Here is a 22,117-nt window from a genome sequence, read left to right as displayed (position 1 = left end):
ACGGCCATGTGAACTCAACACCCGGCCTGCTACTGTGCTGCTGCTGCTGCTGCTGCTGCGGAGAGAGAGAGAGAGAGAGAGAGAGAGAGAGAGAGAGAGAGAGAGGCAGAGAGAGAGAGAGAGAGAGAGAGAGAGAGAGAGAGGAAGAAAGAGAGAGAAAGAGAGAGAGAGACAGAGAGAGAGAGAGAGAGAGGAAGATAGAGAGAGAAAGAGAGAGAGAGAGACAGAGAGAGAGAGAGAGAGACAGAGAGAGAGAGAGAGAGAGAGAAGAGAGAGAGAGAGAGAGAGAGAGAACGAGAGAGAGAGAGAGAGAGAGAGAGAGAGAGAGAGAGACAGAGAGAGAGAGAGAGAGAGAGAGAGAGAGGGATGGGCGAGTGCTTTCTGGAGCACAACCAGGAGTAAAATTACTGAATGGAACCACTCATGGGCTCTAGAGTCTGTGCATTACTTTGTTCTAGAGAGGTCAATTCATAAAACAATCCCAGAGATCCCCAAGCACACATTACTCCCACATCACAGGTCATTTATCAGTTAACCGCACTCCTCCAGTGTGACCGCACTACAGCTTTACGCACTAATCCAACACAGGCTCTGACACAGAGGCACAGGCACACACACATGTACACACACAGGCACATACACACTCACAAAGACACAATGTGACAGCACAAAAGGGTGCGCACACACGCAAACACACCCACCCACCCACACACACAGTCAAGTGTAGTTGTGTTATCAAAGTCCCAGACATTGTGCTCTGTTTGGTGTGTGATGGTAATCAGGCCAGTGGATCGATAGCACTGAGCCAGACTTTGATCCCTCAGCCTAGCTGGTATTAAGGCCAGGTCTTCACTTCCCTCCCCAAAACCTCCCTCCCCTCCACCCGCCTCCCCTCCACCCACCTCAACTCCACCTCCCTCCCCTCCCCTCCCCTCCACCTCCCTCCCCTCCACCTCCCTCCCCTCCCCTCCACCTGCCTCCCCTCCCCCTGCCTCCCCTCCACCTGACTCCTCCACCTGCCTCCTCTCCACCTGCCTCCCCTCCACCTGCCTCCCCTCCACCCACCTCAACTCCACCTGCCTCCCCTCCACCCGCCTCCCCTCTACCCGCCTCCCCTCCACCTGCCTCCCCTCCCCTCCACCTGCCTCCCCTCCCCCTGCCTCCCCTCCACCTGCCTCCTCTCCACCTGCCTCCCAGACTAGAGAACATTGTTCCCTCTGAAATGTGATCCCAATCTACTACAGAGGTCCAGGTCAGCAACAAAAGGTTGTTGTCCTGGACATGACTGTGACCCGTCTCCCCCTCCCTCGGACCCTGAGACCTCACATTTAGCCAGCAGGAAAAAGATTAACATCGGCTGCCAAAAGACACGTCATTCTCTATTCTGCTGGAGAGGCGTCTGAGCAAGAGCCTGACTGATAATACGCTACGCTATGCCGCTGCTCTTTGACAACAGGGACTGTCTTGAGGGTAGGGGAGGGGCGTAGTGTCCACTGCTCTTTGACAACAGGGACTGTCTGGAGGGTAGGGGAGGGGCGTAGTGTCCACTGCTCTTTGACAACAGGGACTGTCTGGAGGGGAGGGGAGGGGCGTAGTGTCCACTGCTCTTTGACAACAGGGACTGTCTGGAGGGTAGGGGAGGGGCGTAGTGTCCACTGCTCTTTGACAACAGGGACTGTCTGGAGGGTAGGGGAGGGGCGTAGTGTCCACTGCTCTTTGACAACAGGGACTGTCTGGAGGGTAGGGGAGGGGCGTAGTGTCCACTGCTCTTTGACAACAGGGACTGTCTGGAGGGTAGGGGAGGGGCGTAGTGTCCACTGCTCTTTGACAACAGGGACTGTCTGGAGGGTAGGGGAGGGGCGTAGTGTCCATTGCTCTTTGACAACAGGGACTGTCTGGAGGGTAGGGGAGGGGCGTAGTGTCCACTCTCCCTCCAGTCTATCTGCAGCAGAGAGCAGGATTAGGTGCAAAGGAATCCGACACTGGGGTGAGGCCGGGCCGTCTGGGGAATAACCAATAGATGACTTCTTGTTCCACTAATTCCTTACACAGTAAAACAAGCTCTCTTGGAATGGAGCCATTCCAATATGTCTATATTAAGTCTGCTGCTGTTAAAAAGCAGGGCAGACAGCACCCTCCAGCCCAGCCCCCTCCCTCCCCCTGACTGCCCCTGGTTCCAGGCTGGCTCAAGAACTCTGCACTGACGGGAGGCTGCTGTACTCTCCTGTACTGTATGCCACACTGCCACACTGGAAACCATACAGTATGTCAGTACACTGAAGGTTATACCTAAACAATTATAGGACATTTAGAAGTGTGATGTTTAGGTTATGATAGAACAAGTCCTATGAGACTTTCCAATCATGATGCTGAAGATAAGAATAGAATATGATGAAACATACCAGTATGTTGGTGAATATTACTGATGTTCAGTAAATTGGTTAAAGCATGAACATGTTAAGAGTACAAAGCAGAAGAATTAAGCTACTCCCCTGAGAATAGATGTGATCAATGTAGATTCAACAGAAAGTGTGTACTTAATGCAAATTCTTGAGTCTCAAATACCTTAAATGTAATTTAAGTGTGTAAATATTTAAAGTAATTTGATTTGTATTGAATATAAAATATCAAAGATAAGCCTTGGGGTTGAAATGTTATGTAGGGTACAAAAGCTGCTTTCATGATACTCTCTCTCTCGCACACAGAGGCGAGGACACACAGACACACACACACACACACACACACACACGTACACACCCACACTATCACCTCTCCCAAATAAATGTCCTACTATTCCAGAACCACATTCTTACATTACTACCACCTCTACAATGTTAGATTTCCAGAAAACATGAGATCTGTGTGGATGTTTTTTGTTAGGCACACAATGAAATAGAAGTGAAAAAATCCTATTCTGGCATGGCCTGGTCATGAAATTCAAAAGGTTTGCAGTAAACTGCTCAAATCCATGGGGACTCCCTCAAACAGCATGGATAATGACAGGAAAGATGCAAACAGACATAAACAAACCCACAAGTGAGTCTGGGCCTGGCATCATTATCCTGCGTATACATCCCACCTCTATGGGATTGGGAATAAGAAGAATGCCTCTGACCCTCACTGCAGGGGGGCGGGTAGAGTTGTAAAAGAGGTTGGACACGGCCTAGTCAGAGAGCCCACCATAACCATGGTGAACAGGCTGGGGGGATGTGAGGAATAGAAGGGTATGAACATATGAAGTGTAGGAGAAAATGTGAAAAACTATTGGCATATGCCTGTGAAATTCTCCAATCCCTCAACATACTGTTAGGAAAAAGGCCAATCTCTGAGGGGCAGGAAAACACATGCTCTCCACACAGCATTTTATATTGAATTATTTCTCTTCTGATACTTTCATGTGTAAATCATCCCTTATAAAAATATACTTCTGATGTACAGTCATTTTTCTGATATTTTCTCATGTAATTTGGGTTTATTTAAAACCAACATATGATTTATATTTTATTTTAAACATCTACTGTTTCTGTGAATATAAAAGAACACAAAACAATTCTAACAACCTCACCATTGTGGAGACTGGGTGGGAGACTGAGCGGGAGTCTGGAGTGAGTTAATAAGAGACTGCAGTGTGTCTGGTGGTGGGACAGAGAGCTGGCTGGCTGGCGTTGGACCACCCCTAATCTAATAATGGCATTGTCCACACGGCGGCTGGCTGGCCTCTGGGCTGGAGGCTGGTCAGGAGGGGGCTGGAGTAGCAGGGGAGGACTTCCCCTTCTTCCTGTCCTCTCCTCTGCTCCCTCCGCTCCACTCTGCACATAGACTGAGCCTCTGTCTTCACAATTGCCTCCCAGCTGCTGGGGCTTGGGAAAACAACAGAGTGGGCTCTTTATTACAGGCACATGAGTGTGCCGAGACTTTAAAACACGCTCAAATGTCATGTGCACACCAAGTGACGGGGAAGAATAATTCTGGAGAAAAAAATACCTAAAAAACAAAACAATTCTGTGTCTGAATAACGGTGCAGGACAGAACGGGCCATTCATTGTGTTCCATAGGGAATGCTTGGACTCTCCTCCGCCCAAAAACAAAAAGGGTCTTTTTTTGCTGCCATGGGCTGAATGCTTTGCTTTGCCACCCCGGCCCTAAGAAAACACGGGCCCCCTTTCTCCCTGCCGGCTGGCCGCACACACTAGATCCTATTAATGCAGCCCTCTCCCTGTGAGTGTGCCCACTGTGGAGGCCGAGGGCTGCGCAGAGCCAACGCAAAGACAAAACAGTTTGCTCAACATTAGCAGGGAAAACACTGGCCGAGCAGAGAGGGAGAGGAAACTAAGTCAACTTCACACTGGAGGATGTGTTCTCCGTCAACTGATATTTTCCTTTGGAGCACGGGGTCCAATGAGTGCCAAGTATAAGGCGACTGGCCACCTTCATCCAGGAAAGGATTATGGGGAGCAATAGAGTTGTAAACAGGTGCTTTATAATGATATTCAGAGGTCATAGAGTATGGCTTTATGTATCATAGCTACGGTTGGCCTCGTTTCACTATCAATAATGAGCTGCTCCTGTTAGGGTTATGAAGTTTATTTAACAGTACTGTCTTATCACAGAGCTCACTAGGTTCCCTAATGCCGGGTGAGATGCACTACAGCTCCAGTGATCTGCTGTCTTGTGTTCAGTACTGTTATCACTAGCATTAAACTACTATGAGAGGCTGCAGTGTCCTGGCATAAATGACTAAATCCCAGCGCTGGTTTGGAATCCCCTCAGGTGACTAATTTAAGGCAGACACTCAGGTGTGACTTTACACATTACAACTGTTCATGTGACAGCCCTTGTCAAGATGCAGGCAGTTCATTAACGCAGCCTAAACAGGCGAGGTGTGGGAACACAAAGACGCTGCGCTGCCCTGCTGATAATTACAAGACCGCTAGGAGATGTTGTGTCATTAACATTAATAATGGAGGCGTGTTTATGTACATGCTTACATCGCCAACAAAGACATGTGCGTTCCTAGCATATGTTCCCCACACAAATGTGTCATTGTGTGCCAGGCAGGCAGCCTCTGTGAACCCATCACATCGTGTAAGTACTGGGGATGTGTATCTTTCAACATTCACACTCTCTCCAGTTTGCCATTCACAAGCTAGGGCCCAGTGTCAGAGGAAATGGTGCCTAATGCAATAGTAAGTCCATTCAATATCCCCACTCTCTGTGTGCACCTTATCCATGACTTAACAAAGAAAAGGAAGCCGGAAGAGTCTTTCAGTGGCAAAGCAGATGTACGTCGACAAAACCTACAGACCGAATCGTCCCAGATAGCCTGCACTGTTTGTGTTCATAACGTCTGAATTTGTTTTAACAGGCCAGCGACATTACTAGTCTTGCTGCTCGTCCACTTAGCTTAATTTCCAAACCATCACAGCCATTGCTGAGGTTGTATCTATTAAGCCCTTTTTGTGCATCATTAAGTTTTAACAGGGGCGCGATAGCTTTACTGTTCAAATTGCACACAACTTTATTTAACGTCAGCGTTTCTTCTGCTTCCTGACAAGAAGTCACATTTCATAACTAATTAAATTGATCCCTCCCCCCGCCCAACACAGGCCACTAAACGGAATTATTTGCATTCAAGTGTCAATATATTAAATCACAGGGGCTAATGAGATGGGTCAACGCTTTCTTTTATCTTTAGTCTTGCATGTGCACATCTTCATCAGCTAACAGTCTCCTTTAACTGGTGGGTGAGCATGTTATGTAAGGCTGGATCTATAGAGCTATCTCCCTCCCTGGGCTCAAGCCAAGCTGATATGATGAGACCGTTAGGGCCCCCGAATAATCCCACTACTGCCAGCCTAGCTAACACCGTCTGGAAACATCCTATCACTCCCTGCTCTATTATTATCTTGCTATAATGCTAGCAGTTGGTCTGGCTGGGATAATTGGGGAACTTACACATTCCCTTTAACAATGTCTATTTTGGTGCGTTTTGCCAATGCATTAACAAGAATCTCTTAGAAGATCATTTGTGCCCTGGAAAACAACAGAAACATCTGAGAGGCATAAATTAGGAGCCATTATCGTTGTTCAATTAGCAGCCTCCCTTGTGTTTATCTAAAGTTCATTTGAAATGATTCCCCATTATATGGTAGCAGTGTGCTTTGTTCTCACTAAAATGTTAACCAAATAAAATGTTGGGTGCAATTACCGTTCATTGGATTACAAGGGCAAAGCATATTGTGTGTAGACTACAGTACAGTACAAGCTCCCGAGTGGCGCAGCAGTCTAAGGCACTGCCACTCAGTGCAAGAGGTGTCATTACAGACCCTGGTTTAATCTCGGGCTGTATCACGGCCGTGATCGGGAGTCCCATAGGGCGACGCACAATTGGCCCAGCATCGTCTGGGTTAGGGGAGGGTTTGGCCGGGGTAGGTCGTCATTGTAAATAATAATTTTTTCTTAATTGACTTGCCTAGTTAATTAAAAATACATTTAGACAGTAAATTGGGTGAATTACTGTATTGGCTTGTGTCACATGATCTTTAGATAGGGTGTGACGGGCAAGGTACCCTATTACAATGACTGTAAATAATGAAAGCCGAGCAGGAGCCAGAGTGACCTTTAAAGACTATGGCAACGGGCAGAAATGGACCACTTAGGCTGGGGGTGGATATCTACAAACTGTAGTTAATGACTCCCACTCTTGCATTTGCCCTGATAATCTCCTGTATGTTCCACTATAGGTTAGAATGCTACGAGTCATGTTCAAGGAATAAGTGTGTGACTCAGAGACACACAAATAGGAGAGCCACACAGCACACTGCTGCAGTAGACTTGGAGCAGCACACCTGCACACTGACTAGCATAGCGGCAGTAGCACCTGACAGACAGACAGACGGACAGACAGACAGACAGACAGAGACAGACAGACAGACAGACAGACAGACAGAGCCCATATAGAGGGGAGAGGGATTGTTGCCTTCATTCAAAAACCAATGTGTGTGTGACACAAAGGACTCTGTGTTTAATTAGGAGGTCCCTATTGGCTGGGCAGACAGGACCCGCTTTTATAGAGCTTCCCCTGTGAATTCTATCAGCGCTTTGCAACACTGGGACATGGAGCTGCATCCTGAAAATCTCTGAACAGGCTGCTATTCTTTCTAATGTGTTTATGTGGGATTTCAAAAACAGACTCAGAGAGACCACGAAAGACTGGTAGGTTAATAAAAGCAAATGATGTATTCAGGAATTTGTGGCTTAGTCTGTTCATCAACGATAATGGTGAAGAAGACAAAAATGATTACATTACAGCTCAATTAGTATTTGCATGTAATGGAATGAATTCTACCTTGAGACAGACACGTGTGTAACTTCAACTGTATGCCAATTTCAGCCTATAAACGCATACACTGTCAACAATGGTTTGATTGTGTAAAGGAAGCTTTTGTGTCAACCAGGGAATTTATTGAAAGTTCCCTAGTCATACCCCCAAAATATATATCAAGTGAGAAAGGAAGCTGCTACTGATTAACCCTCTATTGGGGCCCTGGCCTGGCTAGCCCCTGGACCCCTGGGCTCTGGACCCCTGGGCCCTGGACCCCTGGGCCTGTCATGCTTCTTCAAGCTCTACTGCTGTTAAATGACCACAGCAAAGGGAGGGAGGCTCCACGGCTCCACGGCCCTGGGGATACTGTGCTGCACATATGCGAGGAATCAGGCCCTCACTAGCTCTTGAGCAGGGCCATATGTCTGTCTGTCTGTCTGTCTGTCTGTCTGTCTGTCTGTCTGTCTGTCTGCCTGCCAGCCAGCCAGCCAGCCAGCCAGCCAGTCAGGCCCCTGAAAGTAGAGCTTCTCCTCAGGCTCTCTCTACACCTTCTCTTGACTTGGCCATTCTAACACCTGGATATGTTTATTTTTGAACCATTCCATTGTAGATTTTGCTTTATGTTTTGGATCATTGTCTTGTTGGAAGACAAATCTCCGTCCCAGTCTCAGGTCTTTTGCAAACTCTTCCAGAATGGTCCTGTATTTGGCTCCATCCATCTTCCCATCAATTTTAACCATCTTCCCTGTCCCTGCTGAAGAAAAGCAAGCCAAACCATGATGCTGCCACCACCATGTTTGACAGTGGGGATGGTGTATTCAGGGTGATGAGCTGTGTTGCTTTTACGCCAAACATAACGTTTTGCATTGTTGCCAAAAAGTTCAATTTTGGTTTCATCTGACCAGAGCACCTTCTTCCACATGTTTGGTGTGTCTCCCAGGTGGCTTGTGGCAAACTTTAAACAACACTTTTTATGGATATCTTTAAGAAATGGCTTTCTTCTTGCCACTCTTCCATAAAGGCCAGATTTGTGCAATATACGACTGATTGTTGTCCTATGGACAGAGTCTCTCACCTCAGCTGTAGATCTCTGCAGTTCATCCAGAGTGATCATGGGCCTCTTGGCTGCATCTCTGATCAGTCTTCTCCTTGTATGAGCTGAAAGTTTAGAGGGACGGCCAGGTCTTGGTAGATTTGCAGTGGTCTGATACTCCTTCCATTTCAATATTATCGCTTGCACAGTGCTCCTTGGGATGTTTAAAGCTTGGGAAATCTTTTTGTATCCAAATCCGGCTTTAAACTTCTTCACAACAGTATCTCGGACCTGCCTGGTGTGTTCCTTGTTCTTCATGATGCTCTCTGCGCTTTTAACGGACCTCTGAGACTATCACAGTGCAGGTGCATTTATACGGAGACTTGATTACACACAGGTGGATTGTATTTATCATCATTAGTCATTTAGGTCAACATTGGATCATTCAGAGATCCTCACTGAACTTCTGGAGAGAGTTTGCTGCACTGAAAGTAAAGGGGCTGAATAATTTTGCACGCCCAATTTTTCAGTTTTTGATTTGTTAAAAAAGTTTGAAATATCCAATAAATGTCGTTCCACTTCATGATTGTGTCCCACTTGTTGTTGATTCTTCACAAAAAAATACAGTTTTATATCTTTATGTTTGAAGCCTGAAATGTGGCAAAAGGTCGCAAAGTTCAGGGGGCCGAATACTTTCGCAAGGCACTGTATAACATAGAAAGGCACCCACACACATGTATACAAGTTCTGCAGTATGTGTGAGTTGTTGTGTTGTGGTGTTGCTGTGCTTTATAGGAGTGTGTCTGCCTGGCAGGCTGGGATGTGGAGGTGGTTAGCTAGCCCTTGTGTAATTAAATAGTATCTTTAATCTGGGAACTGTCTGCAGCTATTATCATTTAACCCTTAGAAGTCCCCTGCTGTTCCTCCACACCATTTAAAACCACATGTGAGGAAACCTTTTCCACTTTGAAGTGAGGGCTGACAACAAGGCACTGGTCTTTTCTCTTTTAACTAAGGCAATGGAACTTCTTTAAAGCCAAACAACAAGTACCAACCAGCACACTCTGTGCTCTTGGTAGATGCTATGGGGGGCAAAATATTATGGGGAGGAAATAATTATGTTTGTATTAAATTATAGCTTTTTTTTAACCTTGTATATTTTTGTAGTAACATAAATAAATGTAATATTTCAATAACCTTAAGTCCAAAATAGCTCCAAATAGAACACAGATATAAGAACATGAATTCTCTATATAAAGTGAATCTACAATAGGCATCATTCCCAGCCAGAGAGACAAATAGAGATGAATAAAGTGTAGAGGGACTCAAAATGAGTGGATCAGTGGACGGTATAAGTCCTGGGAGGGGTGTGGATGTAGCCACCTTGTGCAGGCTGGAAGGCTTGGTGGAGAGGGGGTTGGGAGATTGAGGGAGATGCGATTGGGGGATTTGGGGGAGAGGGGGTTGGGAGATTGGGGAGAGGGGGTTGGGAGATTGGGGGAGAGGAGGTTGGGAGATTAGGGGAGAGGGGGTTGGGAGATTGGGGGAGAGGAGGTTGGGAGATTGGGGGAGAGGAGGTTGGGAGATTGGGGGAGAGGAGGTTGGGAGAGAGGGGGTTGGGAGGTGGAGGAGTAAGGGTTGACAGCGGAAGTCACGTGGAGGTCCTTCACAGGAGCAGGAAGAGGGAAAGCAGCTCTGAGCTAGATAAGTAGAACCAGACATGGATTAAAAGAGTGAACCAACAATGGTCTCCATAGAAAACCCATATCAGTGGGATCTTTATATCACTGCTAAACATACGGTGCAACAATGCCAGCTCAGAGTTACAATTATAAACATAGGTAATAAAGTATGGATTGTTATTGTGTTATTGTGAATGTGAGGACAGACAGACACATTGTAATTGACCTAACAAGGTTTTTCTGATTAAAAGCATCCCCCATTTCATCTGGGGAGCTCCATTCCTTAACCTGCACCGTGTGAAGATACATTTCAGCCTTTCAGGGAATATTTATTATCTTGCGTGTGTGTGTGTGTGTCACTTCGACTCACACCGTACCAGCCCCATCTTTCAGGAATGCATGGACTGCTGCCATCCCCATGCACAGGAGATACACGGCAGCTCAGAAGCCTCGTGAGAGAGCAGGAATTTCCACCTGGCCTATATCTGTGTGAGAGCTCTGAGGGCAGAGGGGCTGGAGGATTGGGGGCTTTGTGGGGATGGGGCCTGTTTCTATAGCCAGAAAGCTGCACTCCATCATAGCACGGCAAGGCAGCCCCCCCCCCCCCCCCCCCCCCAAACCTCTCTGACCCCCACCTGTCATCACAACCTCCCAGTTAGTTGGAGCAGACCTTCAAACAATTACCACCCCCAATAGACTGACCAAGAGGTCTTCTGAGTCTGGAGTTGCCACTGGGTTGGATCAAATACAGCCATTAGAGAAACAAATAAAAATTCCTCCAATCCATGGCGATTATCTCTATATAAAAATATCCTCTTCACAGAAACATGTGTTTGGCCAACAACAGCAGTCACCACCATTTTATTAAGTCATTTCATAGACTGCTACCCATGCTGCTAACATATGGCTGTGCTGCCATTCACTCCTATATAATTACAGAAAGCCATATGAAAGACAGCTTGGGCTCTGACGTTAAAATAAAACCGGATTTGTTGCTATTGGGGAGGAATAAAAAGTGGGTGTAACTGTCAAGGAGACAGCCCCTAACAGTCCAATCGAGTGCCGGTCGATGTGGCTGATTGATGCAGAGGCTAAACAAACAGGCAGAACAGAGCTCTGCTTAGTGTCTATTTCTGCCTTTCTGTCTTCTTAACTCACTGGCTTTCCATGGTCGCATTCACACAGCTTTGATGACTCTGTTACGTAAGAAACACATGCTCTGTTACAGATCAGATTTACTTCAACATTTTGCTTTTAATTGTCACAAGCCTCAAGTTGATACCTAATTGTGTTTATCGAGTTTAATACTTGATTCACATAACAGTAATCCTCTCCCTGAGCGGAATTTAACAATAACAAGGGACGACTAGAGGAAAGAAAAACAAGTTTAAAAAAAAACAGAGCCTTGAGCTTTAAACTTCTGATAAGCCCCTAACACCGTAATCAAAACATCTGCTATCTTAAAACAAGTGACATTGTAATCCCGAAGGACAAAGACTCAATCTCTCTCCCTCCTCTAAGTAGAACTAGATGAAAAGAGAGAGAAGGCCATTCAAAAGGAGACTCGATTAAATTGGACCATGCCTTGTTCCAGACCGCTCTGCCTGTTTCTGCACACCCCTCCATAACTCCCTCCGTCCTTACAGCCCTCCCTCCCTCCCTCCCTCCCTCCCTCCCTCCCTCCCTCCCTCCCTCTGTCCTTTCCTCCCACCCTCCCTCCTTCCTTTCCTCCCTCCCTCCCTCCCTCCCTCCCTCCGTCCTCCCCCCCTCTCTCTCTCTCCCTCCCTCCCCTCTCCCCCCTCTCTCCCCTTCCTCTCTCCATCTCTCCCTCCCTCCCTCCCTCCCTCCCTCCGTGCCTTGTTCCAGACCGCTCTGCCTGTTTCTGCACACCCCTCCCTAACTCCCTCCGTCCTTACATCCCTCCCTCCCTCCCTCCGTCCTTACATCCCTCCCTCCCTCCCTCCCTCCCACTGTCCTTTCCTCCCACCCTCCCTCCGTCCTTTCCTCCCTCCCTCCCTCCGTCCTACCCCCCCTCTCTCTCTCTCCCTCCCTCCCCTCTCCCCCCTCTCTCCCCTTCCTCTCTCCATCTCTCCCTCCCTCCCTCCCTCCCTCCCTCGTGCCTTGTTCCAGACCGCTCTGCCTGTTTCTGCACACCCCTCCCTAACTCCCTCCGTCCTTGCATCTCTCCCTACCTCCACCCCCCCCCCCCCCTCGCTCTCTCTCTCTCCCCCTCCCTCCCTCCCTCCCTCTCCTTCCTTCCTTCCTTCCTTCCTTCCTTCCTTCCTTCCTTCCTCCCTCCCTCCCTCCCTCCCTCTTTCCCTCCCTCCCTCCCTCCCACCCTCCCTCCCTCCCTCCCTCCCTCCCTCCGTCCGTCCTCCCCCCCTCTCTCTCTCTCCCTCCCTCCCCTCTTCCCCCTCTCTCCCCTTCCTCTCACCATCTCTCCCTCCCTCTCTTCCCTCCCTCCGTGCCTTGTTCCAGACCGCTCTGCCTGTTTCTGCACACCCCTCCCTAACTCCCTCCGTCCTTGCATCTCTCCCTACCTCCATCCCCCCCTCTCGCTCGCTGTCTCTCTCTCCCCCTCCCTCCATCCCTTCCTCCGTCCTTTCCTCCGTCCCTCCCTCCCTCCCCTCTCTCTATCCCCTCTCTCTCCCCTCCCTACCTCCCCTCTCTCTCTATCCCCTCCCTTCCACCCCTCTCTCTCTCCCCTCTCTCTCTATCCCCTCCCTCCCTCTCTCCCCTCTCTCTATCCCCTCCCTCCCTCCCCCTCCCTCTCTCCCCTCTGTCTATCCCCTCCCTCCCTCCCTCTCTCCCCTCTCTCTATCCCCTCCCTCCCTCTCTCTCTCCCCTCTCTCTCTCCCCTCCCTCCCTCCCTCCCTCCCTCCCTCCCTCAAAGAAAACCCCTGAAAGTGCATGGCATGCCAGGGAGAGTGTCCAGTTACGGTCCTGGAGGTTTTATTTGTACTCCTCCGGCCTGGTTTACAATCCCCACTGATGTGATCAGTTACATCATCAATACAGCACCAGAATCTGAAGCGCTTTCCACCTGGAGCTAAACTACAAGCACTTTGATGGTGAGGAGGAGGATCTGTAGTAAAGTCCACTGTTCTCCATACTAACAGCAGGGTAACCCAATCCCCCAGTGCTGTTTTACCACTGCTAAAAGTCTGTAACATGCAGACTGGAAGCTTGTTTAGAGTACTAATTCACTCAAAGCTGTTGTATATTAAGAGGACGGGGACATTTTTAAGAGCAGGACTAACGAAAACAGAGTGCCGCCGAGGTGCCTCGCTACCTCGCCCCGGCCTGCCTCATCCCTCCCCTCATCCCTTTGGTTGGCCATCTTTACGAGCAGCCAGACCAGCCCCACAGAGGACAGAGTAAAACTGGGTCACGAGGGGAGAAAATGTAATGAAGTAAGCATTAAAGGACTTGCGGTAGGATAAACAAAATGTCTAACATGATCAAACTGATTTGAAGTTGTTGTGAGAGTAATCTATGCTTGATAAGGGCCTGGTGAGGGTTGTAAACAAGCAGATAGACTGAGGGGAGTGCAGCAGATGGTGTAAATATGTGTCTCTTTTGTTTAATTGTAGATATAGTGGTGTTTCATCAGGACAGATCACAGGGACAGAGTCTGGAGAAGGCTGCCTTGGCTGGAGACATAGATCTTTACATCTAGGGGCCTCTCTATCTGTTTGAAATGGAGTCATACACTTTCAGTACCTCCCCAAGTGTGGTGGAAGAGATATAACACCCTCGTCACTGAACTGCTAATCAAGGGGAATTTCCAGGTAGCACATTAGTCTTTTACCACAGCATGAAAGAGTGGAGTGTGGACCTGTCAAAGTATGATGTGTTGTGGTGCTGTGTGAGTGAGCCCAGGAGTAAAGACTCTTTATTAAGGGGACTTGGTCCCAGGGCATAGGGTGCTCTATTCTAGAGGGTATGCTAGTGAGGGTACTGTGCTAGAGAGCAGAGTGAGATCCTCTTTGGTGGAGTGATGGGGAGTCATTTCTCACAAACACACTGGACAGTGACAGCAGCACCACAGCTCTCTGGCCTCTCCAGCAGAAGCAGACATTGGGACAGTGGGGCCTTTCTCTTGGGAAGTGCACTTGAAAGGGGGATTTTCATGGCCCAGGACTAAATCCTGCTTTTGTGCTTAATGCCGTGTAAATCCAAGGGGTTTGCTTTGCTGCTTTGCCTCCACACATCACAGGGACTGTGGACTGGGGAGAACCCTGGAGGAGTGGAGAGGGAAGGGGGTGAAGAGGGGCTCTATAGCCCCCTCCACCATTCAACTGGGACCTTTACAAAGTACAGATTTTAGGCAAGGAAAAACATGTTTACATCAAAGTATGGAACTGATAATGAAGCCATTTGTGATGGTGAATTGAGAGGAGAATTATGTTTTAATGATCCTCCTCGGAACAGAGAACAGAGACAGAGAGAGAGAGAGAAATAGACAGAGAGCGAGAAAGAGAGAGAGAGAGAGAGAGAGAGAGAGAGAGAGAGAGAGAGAGAGAGAGAGAAAGAGAGGGTGTGTTGGTAGTGAGTGTGTGTTGGTAGTGGGTGTGTGTTGGTAGTGGGTGTGTGTTGGTAGTGGGTGTGTGTTGGTAGTGAGTGTGTGTTGGTAGTGGGTATGTTGGGTGCGTGTTGGTAGTGAGTGTGTGTTGGTAGTGGGTGTGTGTTGGGTGTGTGTTGGTAGTGAGTGTGTGTTGGTAGTGGGTGTTTGTTGGAAGTGAGTGTGTGTTGGGTGTGTGTTGGTAGTGAGTGTGTGTTGGTAGTGAGTGTGTGTTGGTAGTGGGTGTGTGTTGGTAGTGAGTGTGTGTTGGTAGTGGGTGTGTGTTGGGTGTGTGTTGGTAGTGGGTGTGTGTTGGTAGTGGGTGTGTGTTGGGTGTGTGTTGGTAGTGAGTATGTGTCAGTAGTGAGTGTGTGCTAGTAGTGGGTGTGTGTTGGTAGTGAGTGTGTGTTGGTAGTGAGTGTGTGTTGGTAGTGGGTGTGTGTTGGTAGTGAGTGTGTGTTGGTAGTGGGTGTGTGTTGGGTGTGTGTTGGTAGTGGGTGTGTGTTGGTAGTGGGTGTGTGTTGGGTGTGTGTTGGTAGTGAGTGTGTGTTGGTAGTGGGTATTTGTTGGTAGTGAGTGTGTGTTGGGTGTGTGTTGGTAGTGGGTGTGTGTTGGCAGTGAGTGTGTGTTGGTAGTGGGTGTGTGTTGGTAGTGGGTGTGTGTTGGTAGTGAGTGTGTGTCGGTAGTGAGTGTGTGTTGGTATTGAGTGTGTGTTGGTAGTGAGTATGTGTCAGTAGTGAGTGTATGCTAGTAGTGAGTGTGTGTTGGTAGTGAGTGTGTGTCAGTAGTGAGTGTGTGATAGTAGTGAGTGTGTGTTGGTAGTGAGTGTGTGTTGGTAGTGAGTGTGTGTTGGTGTGAGTGTGTGTTGGGTAAGTGTGTGTTGGTAGTGAGTGTGTGTAGGTAGTGGGTGTGTGTTGGTATTGAGTGTGTGTTGGTAGTGGGTGTGTGTTGGTAGTGAGTGTGTGTTGGTAGTGAGTGTGTGTTGGTAGTGGGTGTGTGTTGGTAGTGAGTGTGTGTTGGTAGTGGGTATGTTGGGTGCGTGTTGGTAGTGAGTGTGTGTTGGTAGTGGGTGTGTGTTGGGTGTGTGTTGGTAGTGAGTGTGTGTTGGTAGTGGGTGTTTGTTGGAAGTGAGTGTGTGTTGGGTGTGTGTTGGTAGTGAGTGTGTGTTGGTAGTGGGTGTTTGTTGGAAGTGAGTGTGTGTTGGGTGTGTGTTGGTAGTGAGTGTGTGTTGGTAGTGGGTGTTTGTTGGTAGTGAGTGTGTGTTGGGTGTGTGTTGGTAGTGGGTGTGTGTTGGTAGTGAGTGTGTGTTGGTAGTGAGTGTGTGTTGGTAGTGGGTGTGTGTTGGTAGTGAGTGTGTGTTGGTAGTGGGTGTGTGTTGGGTGTGTGTTGGTAGTGGGTGTGTGTTGGTAGTGGGTGTGTGTTGGTAGTGGGTGTGTGTTGGGTGTGTGTTGGTATTGAGTGTGTGTTGGTAGTGAGTATGTGTCAGTAGTGAGTGTGTGCTAGTAGTGAGTGTGTGTTGGTAGTGAGTGTGTGTTGGTAGTGAGTGTGTGTTGGTGTGAGTGTGTGTTGGGTAAGTGTGTGTTGGTAGTGAGTGTGTGTAGGTAGTGGGTGTGTGTTGGTATTGAGTGTGTGTTGGTAGTGGGTGTGTGTTGGTAGTGAGTGTGTGTTGGTAGTGAGTGTGTGTTGGTAGTGGGTGTGTGTTGGTAGTGAGTGTGTGTTGGTAGTGGGTATGTTGGGTGCGTGTTGGTAGTGAGTGTGTGTTGGTAGTGGGTGTGTGTTGGGTGTGTGTTGGTAGTGAGTGTGTGTTGGTAGTGGGTGTTTGTTGGAAGTGAGTGTGTGTTGGGTGTGTGTTGGTAGTGAGTGTGTGTTGGTAGTGGGTGTGTGTTGGTAGTGAGTGTGTGTTGGTAGTGGGTGTGTGTTTGTAGTGAGTGTGTATTGGTAGTGGGTGTGTGTTGGTAGTGGGTGTGTGTTGGTAATGAATGTGTGTTGGTAGTGAGTCTGTGTTGGTAATGAGTGTGTGTTGATAGTGGGTGTGTGTTGGTAGTGAGTGTATGTTGGTAGTGAGTGTGTGTTGGTAATGAGTGTGTGTTGGTAATGAGTGTGTGTTGGTAATGAGTGTGTGTTGGTAATGAGTGTGTGTTGATAGTGGGTGTGTGTTGGTAGTGAGTGTATGTTGGTAGTGAGTGTGTGTTGGTAATGAGTGTGTGTTGGTAATGAGTGTGTGTTGGTAATGAGTGTGTGTTGGTATTGAGTGTGTGTTGGTAATGAGTGTGTGTTGGTAGTGAGTGTGTGTTGGTAGTGAGTGTGTGTTGGTAGTGAGCGTGTGTTGGTTATGAGTGTGTGTTGGTAGTGAGTGTGTGTTGGTAATGAGTGTGTGTTGATAGTGGGTGTGTGTTGGTAGTGAGTGTGTGTTGGGAGTGAGTGTGTGTTGGTAATGAGTGTGTGTTGGTAGTGAGTGTGTGTTGGTAATGAGTGTGTGTTGGTAGTGAGTGTGTGTTGGTAGTGAGTGTGTGTTGGTAGTGGGTGTGTGTTGGTAGTGAGTGTGTGTTGATAGTGGGTGTGTGTTGGTAGTGAGTGTGTGTTGGTAATGAGTGTGTGTTGGTAATGAGTGTATGTTGGTAAAGTGTGTGTGTTGGTAAGAGTGTGTGTTGGTAGTGCGTGTGTGTTGGTAATGAGTGTGTGTTGGTAATGAGTGTATGTTGGTAATGAGTGTGTGTTGGTAGTGAGTGTGTGTTGGTAGTGAGTGTGTGTTGGTAGTGGGTGTGTGTTGGTAGTGAGTGTGTGTTGGTAGTGGGTATGTTGGGTGCGTGTTGGTAGTGAGTGTGTGTTGGTAGTGGGTGTGTGTTGGGTGTGTGTTGGTAGTGAGTGTGTGTTGGTAGTGGGTGTTTGTTGGAAGTGAGTATGTGTTGGGTGTGTGTTGGTAGTGAGTGTGTGTTGGTAGTGGGTGTGTGTTGGTAGTGGGTGTGTGTTGGTAGTGAGTGTGTATTGGTAGTGGGTGTGTGTTGGTAGTGGGTGTGTGTTGGTAATGAGTGTGTGTTGGTAATGAGTGTGTGTTGGTAATGAGTGTGTGTTGATAGTGGGTGTGTGTTGGTAGTGAGTGTATGTTGGTAGTGAGTGTGTGTTGGTAATGAGTGTGTGTTGGTAATGAGTGTGTGTTGGTAATGAGTGTGTGTTGGTATTGAGTGTGTGTTGGTAATGAGTGTGTGTTGGTAGTGAGTGTGTGTTGGTAGTGAGTGTGTGTTGGTAGTGAGCGTGTGTTGGTTATGAGTGTGTGTTGGTAGTGAGTGTGTGTTGGTAATGAGTGTGTGTTGATAGTGGGTGTGTGTTGGTAGTGAGTGTGTGTTGGGAGTGAGTGTGTGTTGGTAATGAGTGTGTGTTGGTAGTGAGTGTGTGTTGGTAATGAGTGTGTGTTGGTAGTGAGTGTGTGTTGGTAGTGAGTGTGTGTTGGTAGTGGGTGTGTGTTGGTAGTGAGTGTGTGTTGATAGTGGGTGTGTGTTGGTAGTGAGTGTGTGTTGGTAATGAGTGTGTGTTGGTAATGAGTGTATGTTGGTAAAGTGTGTGTGTTGGTAAGAGTGTGTGTTGGTAGTGAGTGTGTGTTGGTAATGAGTGTGTGTTGGTAATAAGTGTATGTTGGTAATGAGTGTGTGTTGTTAGTGAGTGTGTGTTGGTAGTGAGTGTGTGTTGGTAGTGAGTGTGTGTTGGTAGTGGGTGTGTGTTGGTAGTGAGTGTGTGTTGATAGTGGGTGTGTGTTGGTAGTGAGTGTGTGTTGGTAATGAGTGTGTGTTGGTAATGAGTGTATGTTGGTAAAGTGTGTGTGTTGGTAATGAGTGTGTGTTGGTAGTGAGTGTGTGTTGGTAGTGAGTGTGTAGTAGTAGCAGGATAAGTAATAGGTGGGTCATAGGAGAAGACTGTTCCTGGCACCAGACTACAGTAAAGCCTTGGAGTTCCTCAGACGTCTGGGCTGGGGCAGCGGCCTTGACTACAGCCAGCCACTGACCGACCACCCCTACCCAGAGTAGCCAGCCTGTCTGTATCCAACACTCAGCATGGGTGGTCCCTAACCTGACCACACTGTACTGTACCACCTCACCAACACACACACCCAACACTCCCCACATACACATCCCACACACTGGCACTCTCCCTCCTCTCCTCTCCTCCTGCTACCTCTCATGCTGTTTTCTTTCTTTCTTTCAGCAAATATGCCATGTTTATTTATGGTGCCCTCGTTCCATTTTTCTTGGTCTGTGTCTCGTGTGAATACTCTCGCCCCTCCACCCCCATTTACATGTTTTTCTCCATTTTCCATAATTACTTAGGGGAGAAAATAACACAATCCACTTTGGAGAGAAAACGCATGGCAATGACCACCACCATACACACTGACATTACTCCAATAAAACCTTCATATTCAATCTGAGCTGAGCATAAAACGAGCTATTCTAAGTGCACCTTTATAAATATTTTACTCTTGTTCAAGTACATTAACAAACATTTAAAGGACTAAAACTGAATACTGTATCAAACAAACTTCTTCTTCCGTCAAAAACAGTATCTCCTTTAGCCACCACATTGACGTGAAGAACGCTTTCCCTCACTAACAATATGCTGTGAACAGTATCTCCTTTAGCCACCACATTGATGTGAACAACGTTTTTCCCTCACTAACAATATGCTGTGAACAGTATCTCCTTTAGCCACCACATTGACGTGAAGAACGCTTTCCCTCACTAACAATATGCTGTGAACAGTATCTCCTTTAGCCACCACATTGACGTGAAGAACGCTTTCCCTCACTAACAATATGCTGTGAACAGTATCTCCTTTAACCACCACATTGACGTGAAGAACGCTTTCCCTCACTAACAATATGCTGTGAACAGTATCTCCTTTAGCCACCACATTGACGTGAAGAACGCTTTCCCTCACTAACAATATGCTGTGAACAGTATCTCCTTTAGCCACCACATTGACGTGAAGAACGCTTTCCCTCACTAACAATATGCTGTGAACAGTATCTCCTTTAGCCACCACATTGACGTGAACAACGTTTTCCCTCACTGACAATATGCTGTGAACAGTATCTCCTTTAGCCACCACATTGATGTGAACAACGTTTTCCCTCACTGACAATATACTGTGAACAGTATCTCCTTTAGCCACCACATTGATGTGAACAACGTTTTCCCTCACTGACAATATGCTGTGAACAGTATCTCCTTTAGCCACCACATTGATGTGAACAACGTTTTCCCTCACTGACAATATGCTGTGAACAGTATCTCCTTTAGCCACCACATTGACGTGAAGAACGCTTTCCCTCACTAACAATATGCTGTGAACAGTATCTCCTTTAGCCACCACATTGACGTGAAGAACGCTTTCCCTCACTAACAATATGCTGTGAACAGTATCTCCTTTAGCCACCACATTGACGTGAAGAACGCTTTCCCTCACTAACAATATGCTGTGAACAGTATCTCCTTTAGCCACCACATTGACGTGAAGAACGCTTTCCCTCACTAACAATATGCTGTGAACAGTATCTCCTTTAGCCACCACATTGACGTGAACAACGTTTTCCCTCACTAACAATATGCTGTGAACAGTATCTCCTTTAGCCACCACATTGACGTGAAGAACGCTTTCCCTCACTAACAATATGCTGTGAACAGTATCTCCTTTAGCCACCACATTGACGTGAAGAACGCTTTCCCTCACTAACAATATGCTGTGAACAGTATCTCCTTTAGCCACCACATTGACGTGAAGAACGCTTTCCCTCACTAACAATATGCTGTGAACAGTATCTCCTTTAGCCACCACATTGACGTGAAGAACGTTTTTCCCTCACTAACAATATGCTGTGAACAGTCTCCTTTAGCCACCACATTGACGTGAACAACGTTTTCCCTCACTAACAATATGCTGTGAACAGTATCTCCTTTAGCCACCACATTGACGTGAAGAACGTTTTTCCCTCACTGACAATATGCTGTGAACAGTATCTCCTTTAGCCACCACATTGACGTGAAGAACGTTTTTCCCTCACTGACAATATGCTGTGAACAGTATCTCCTTTAGCCACCACATCGATGTGAAGAACGTTTTTCCCTCACTGACAATATGCTGTGAACAGTATCTCCTTTAGCCACCACATTGACGTGAAGAACGTTTTTCCCTCACTGACAATATGCTGTGAACAGTATCTCCTTTAGCCACCACATTGACGTGAACAACGTTTTCCCTCACTGACAATATGCTGTGAACAGTAGCCCCGGTGCTGTCTAAAGGCCTGCCACGTCGCTCAACTGGGATGGTATCATTTCCAAGGCAGCATTTACCAGCCTCTTTCATGTCCCCACCTCCACCCTCCAGACACTTCTCTCTCTACCAGCAGCAGCATGCTTCATTAGGTGTCGCTACTTTCTCTTCCCTCCATCTTTGTTAATTAGGATGTGATAATTATTCCCCTCCGTCTTTACCCCTCCCAATTACCAATGGCCAATTATCATGTAATGTGAATGACGACTGTAAGACAGAAGTGACAGAAGAATGAAGCGAGAGAGAAAGAAGGAAGGAGACCGAGAGAAAGATAAAGGAAGACAGTAAAGTACCAGTGTAATGTCTGTCAGACAGAATCCCATAGAGGAAACCCACGAGATTAGACATGTGGCCTGTGGTGGGGTGTGGCTGGGGAAGGAGAGGCCAGTGAGAGAGTGGAAGGGTGAGGGGAACACATGAACGAGCCACTGACCTGAATCTGCTGCTGGAGGATATTGATTTTGTGCTGCTGCTGCAGAAGCTGCTGCTGTTGTCTGGCAATCTGTAGATAAACACCAGAGAAGAAGAGTCACGACAGTCAGAAACATGTTCCTCTCATCTCAGAGTACAGTGCATGCTTATACCACTCAGCCAGGCCGGGGACTAGCAACTGACACTAAGGAAAACATGACACTGTAACTGCAGGACAGTATTTGCAAACAAGAAGTCATGGTGATCTGAGCCTCATTACAACCTGCCTAAAGACATGACAAGTCAACAGTGGCCTTCAGCATTAGGCATAGTATAGCAGAGCTGTCGAGGATGTGGCCTTGCTGGCCTAGCTTGTTTTCTGGCTATGTGCTTGCCGAGGAGGGCTGTGATGGACAGTCTGAGATGGGGAAGCACAGACGGAGATTGATGTGTTTACAATGGTGGTAACTGGTGTAGGCTGAGCTGGACCGGGCCGGGCTGGGTAGGAGTGTTCTGTCAGACTCCTATCCCTCTCCTCTGAGTGGCACGGCATCTATCCCAGCAGCCTCTCTGTCTAACTACATGCTCGCTTCATTGAGCATGACAACCTAGTTTTAAGTGTCATTTAATTTTCATTTTCAAATATAATTACAAAGTGTTCACTGCAAGATATCAGTCGTCTGCAAATGTGTCAGGATTAATTTGTGCTTCTTCACGAGTGTCAACAGTTAATTACTGTGTCGTGTCTGCATGGCTAAATGACATTCTAACTCTGGGCA

The 22,117-nt window shown here is 47.5% G+C and overlaps 1 protein-coding gene across 50 annotated transcripts in view; it reads right to left on the bottom strand.

Moving 5' to 3' along the window:
- Positions 1–22,117, bottom strand: part of LOC110506675 (transcription factor SOX-6) — a 198,871-nt gene that overhangs the window by 57,520 nt on the left and 119,234 nt on the right. For all 50 annotated transcript variants that reach the window (XM_090222571.1, XM_036964062.2, XM_090222543.1 and 47 more), the window contains one exon: positions 21,361–21,429. In XM_090222571.1, coding sequence (XP_090078697.1) covers positions 21,361–21,429 — 69 coding nt within the window. The remainder of the gene's footprint in view (positions 1–21,360; positions 21,430–22,117) is intronic.

The sequence above is a fragment of the Oncorhynchus mykiss genome, chromosome 26, assembly GCF_057628025.1.
Source record: "Oncorhynchus mykiss isolate SJ-2025 chromosome 26, ASM5762802v1, whole genome shotgun sequence".
Taxonomy (NCBI): Eukaryota; Metazoa; Chordata; class Actinopteri; order Salmoniformes; family Salmonidae; genus Oncorhynchus; species Oncorhynchus mykiss.
The sequence above is the reverse complement of the archived record's forward strand: the minus strand, read 5'-3'. Positions and strand labels throughout refer to the sequence as shown.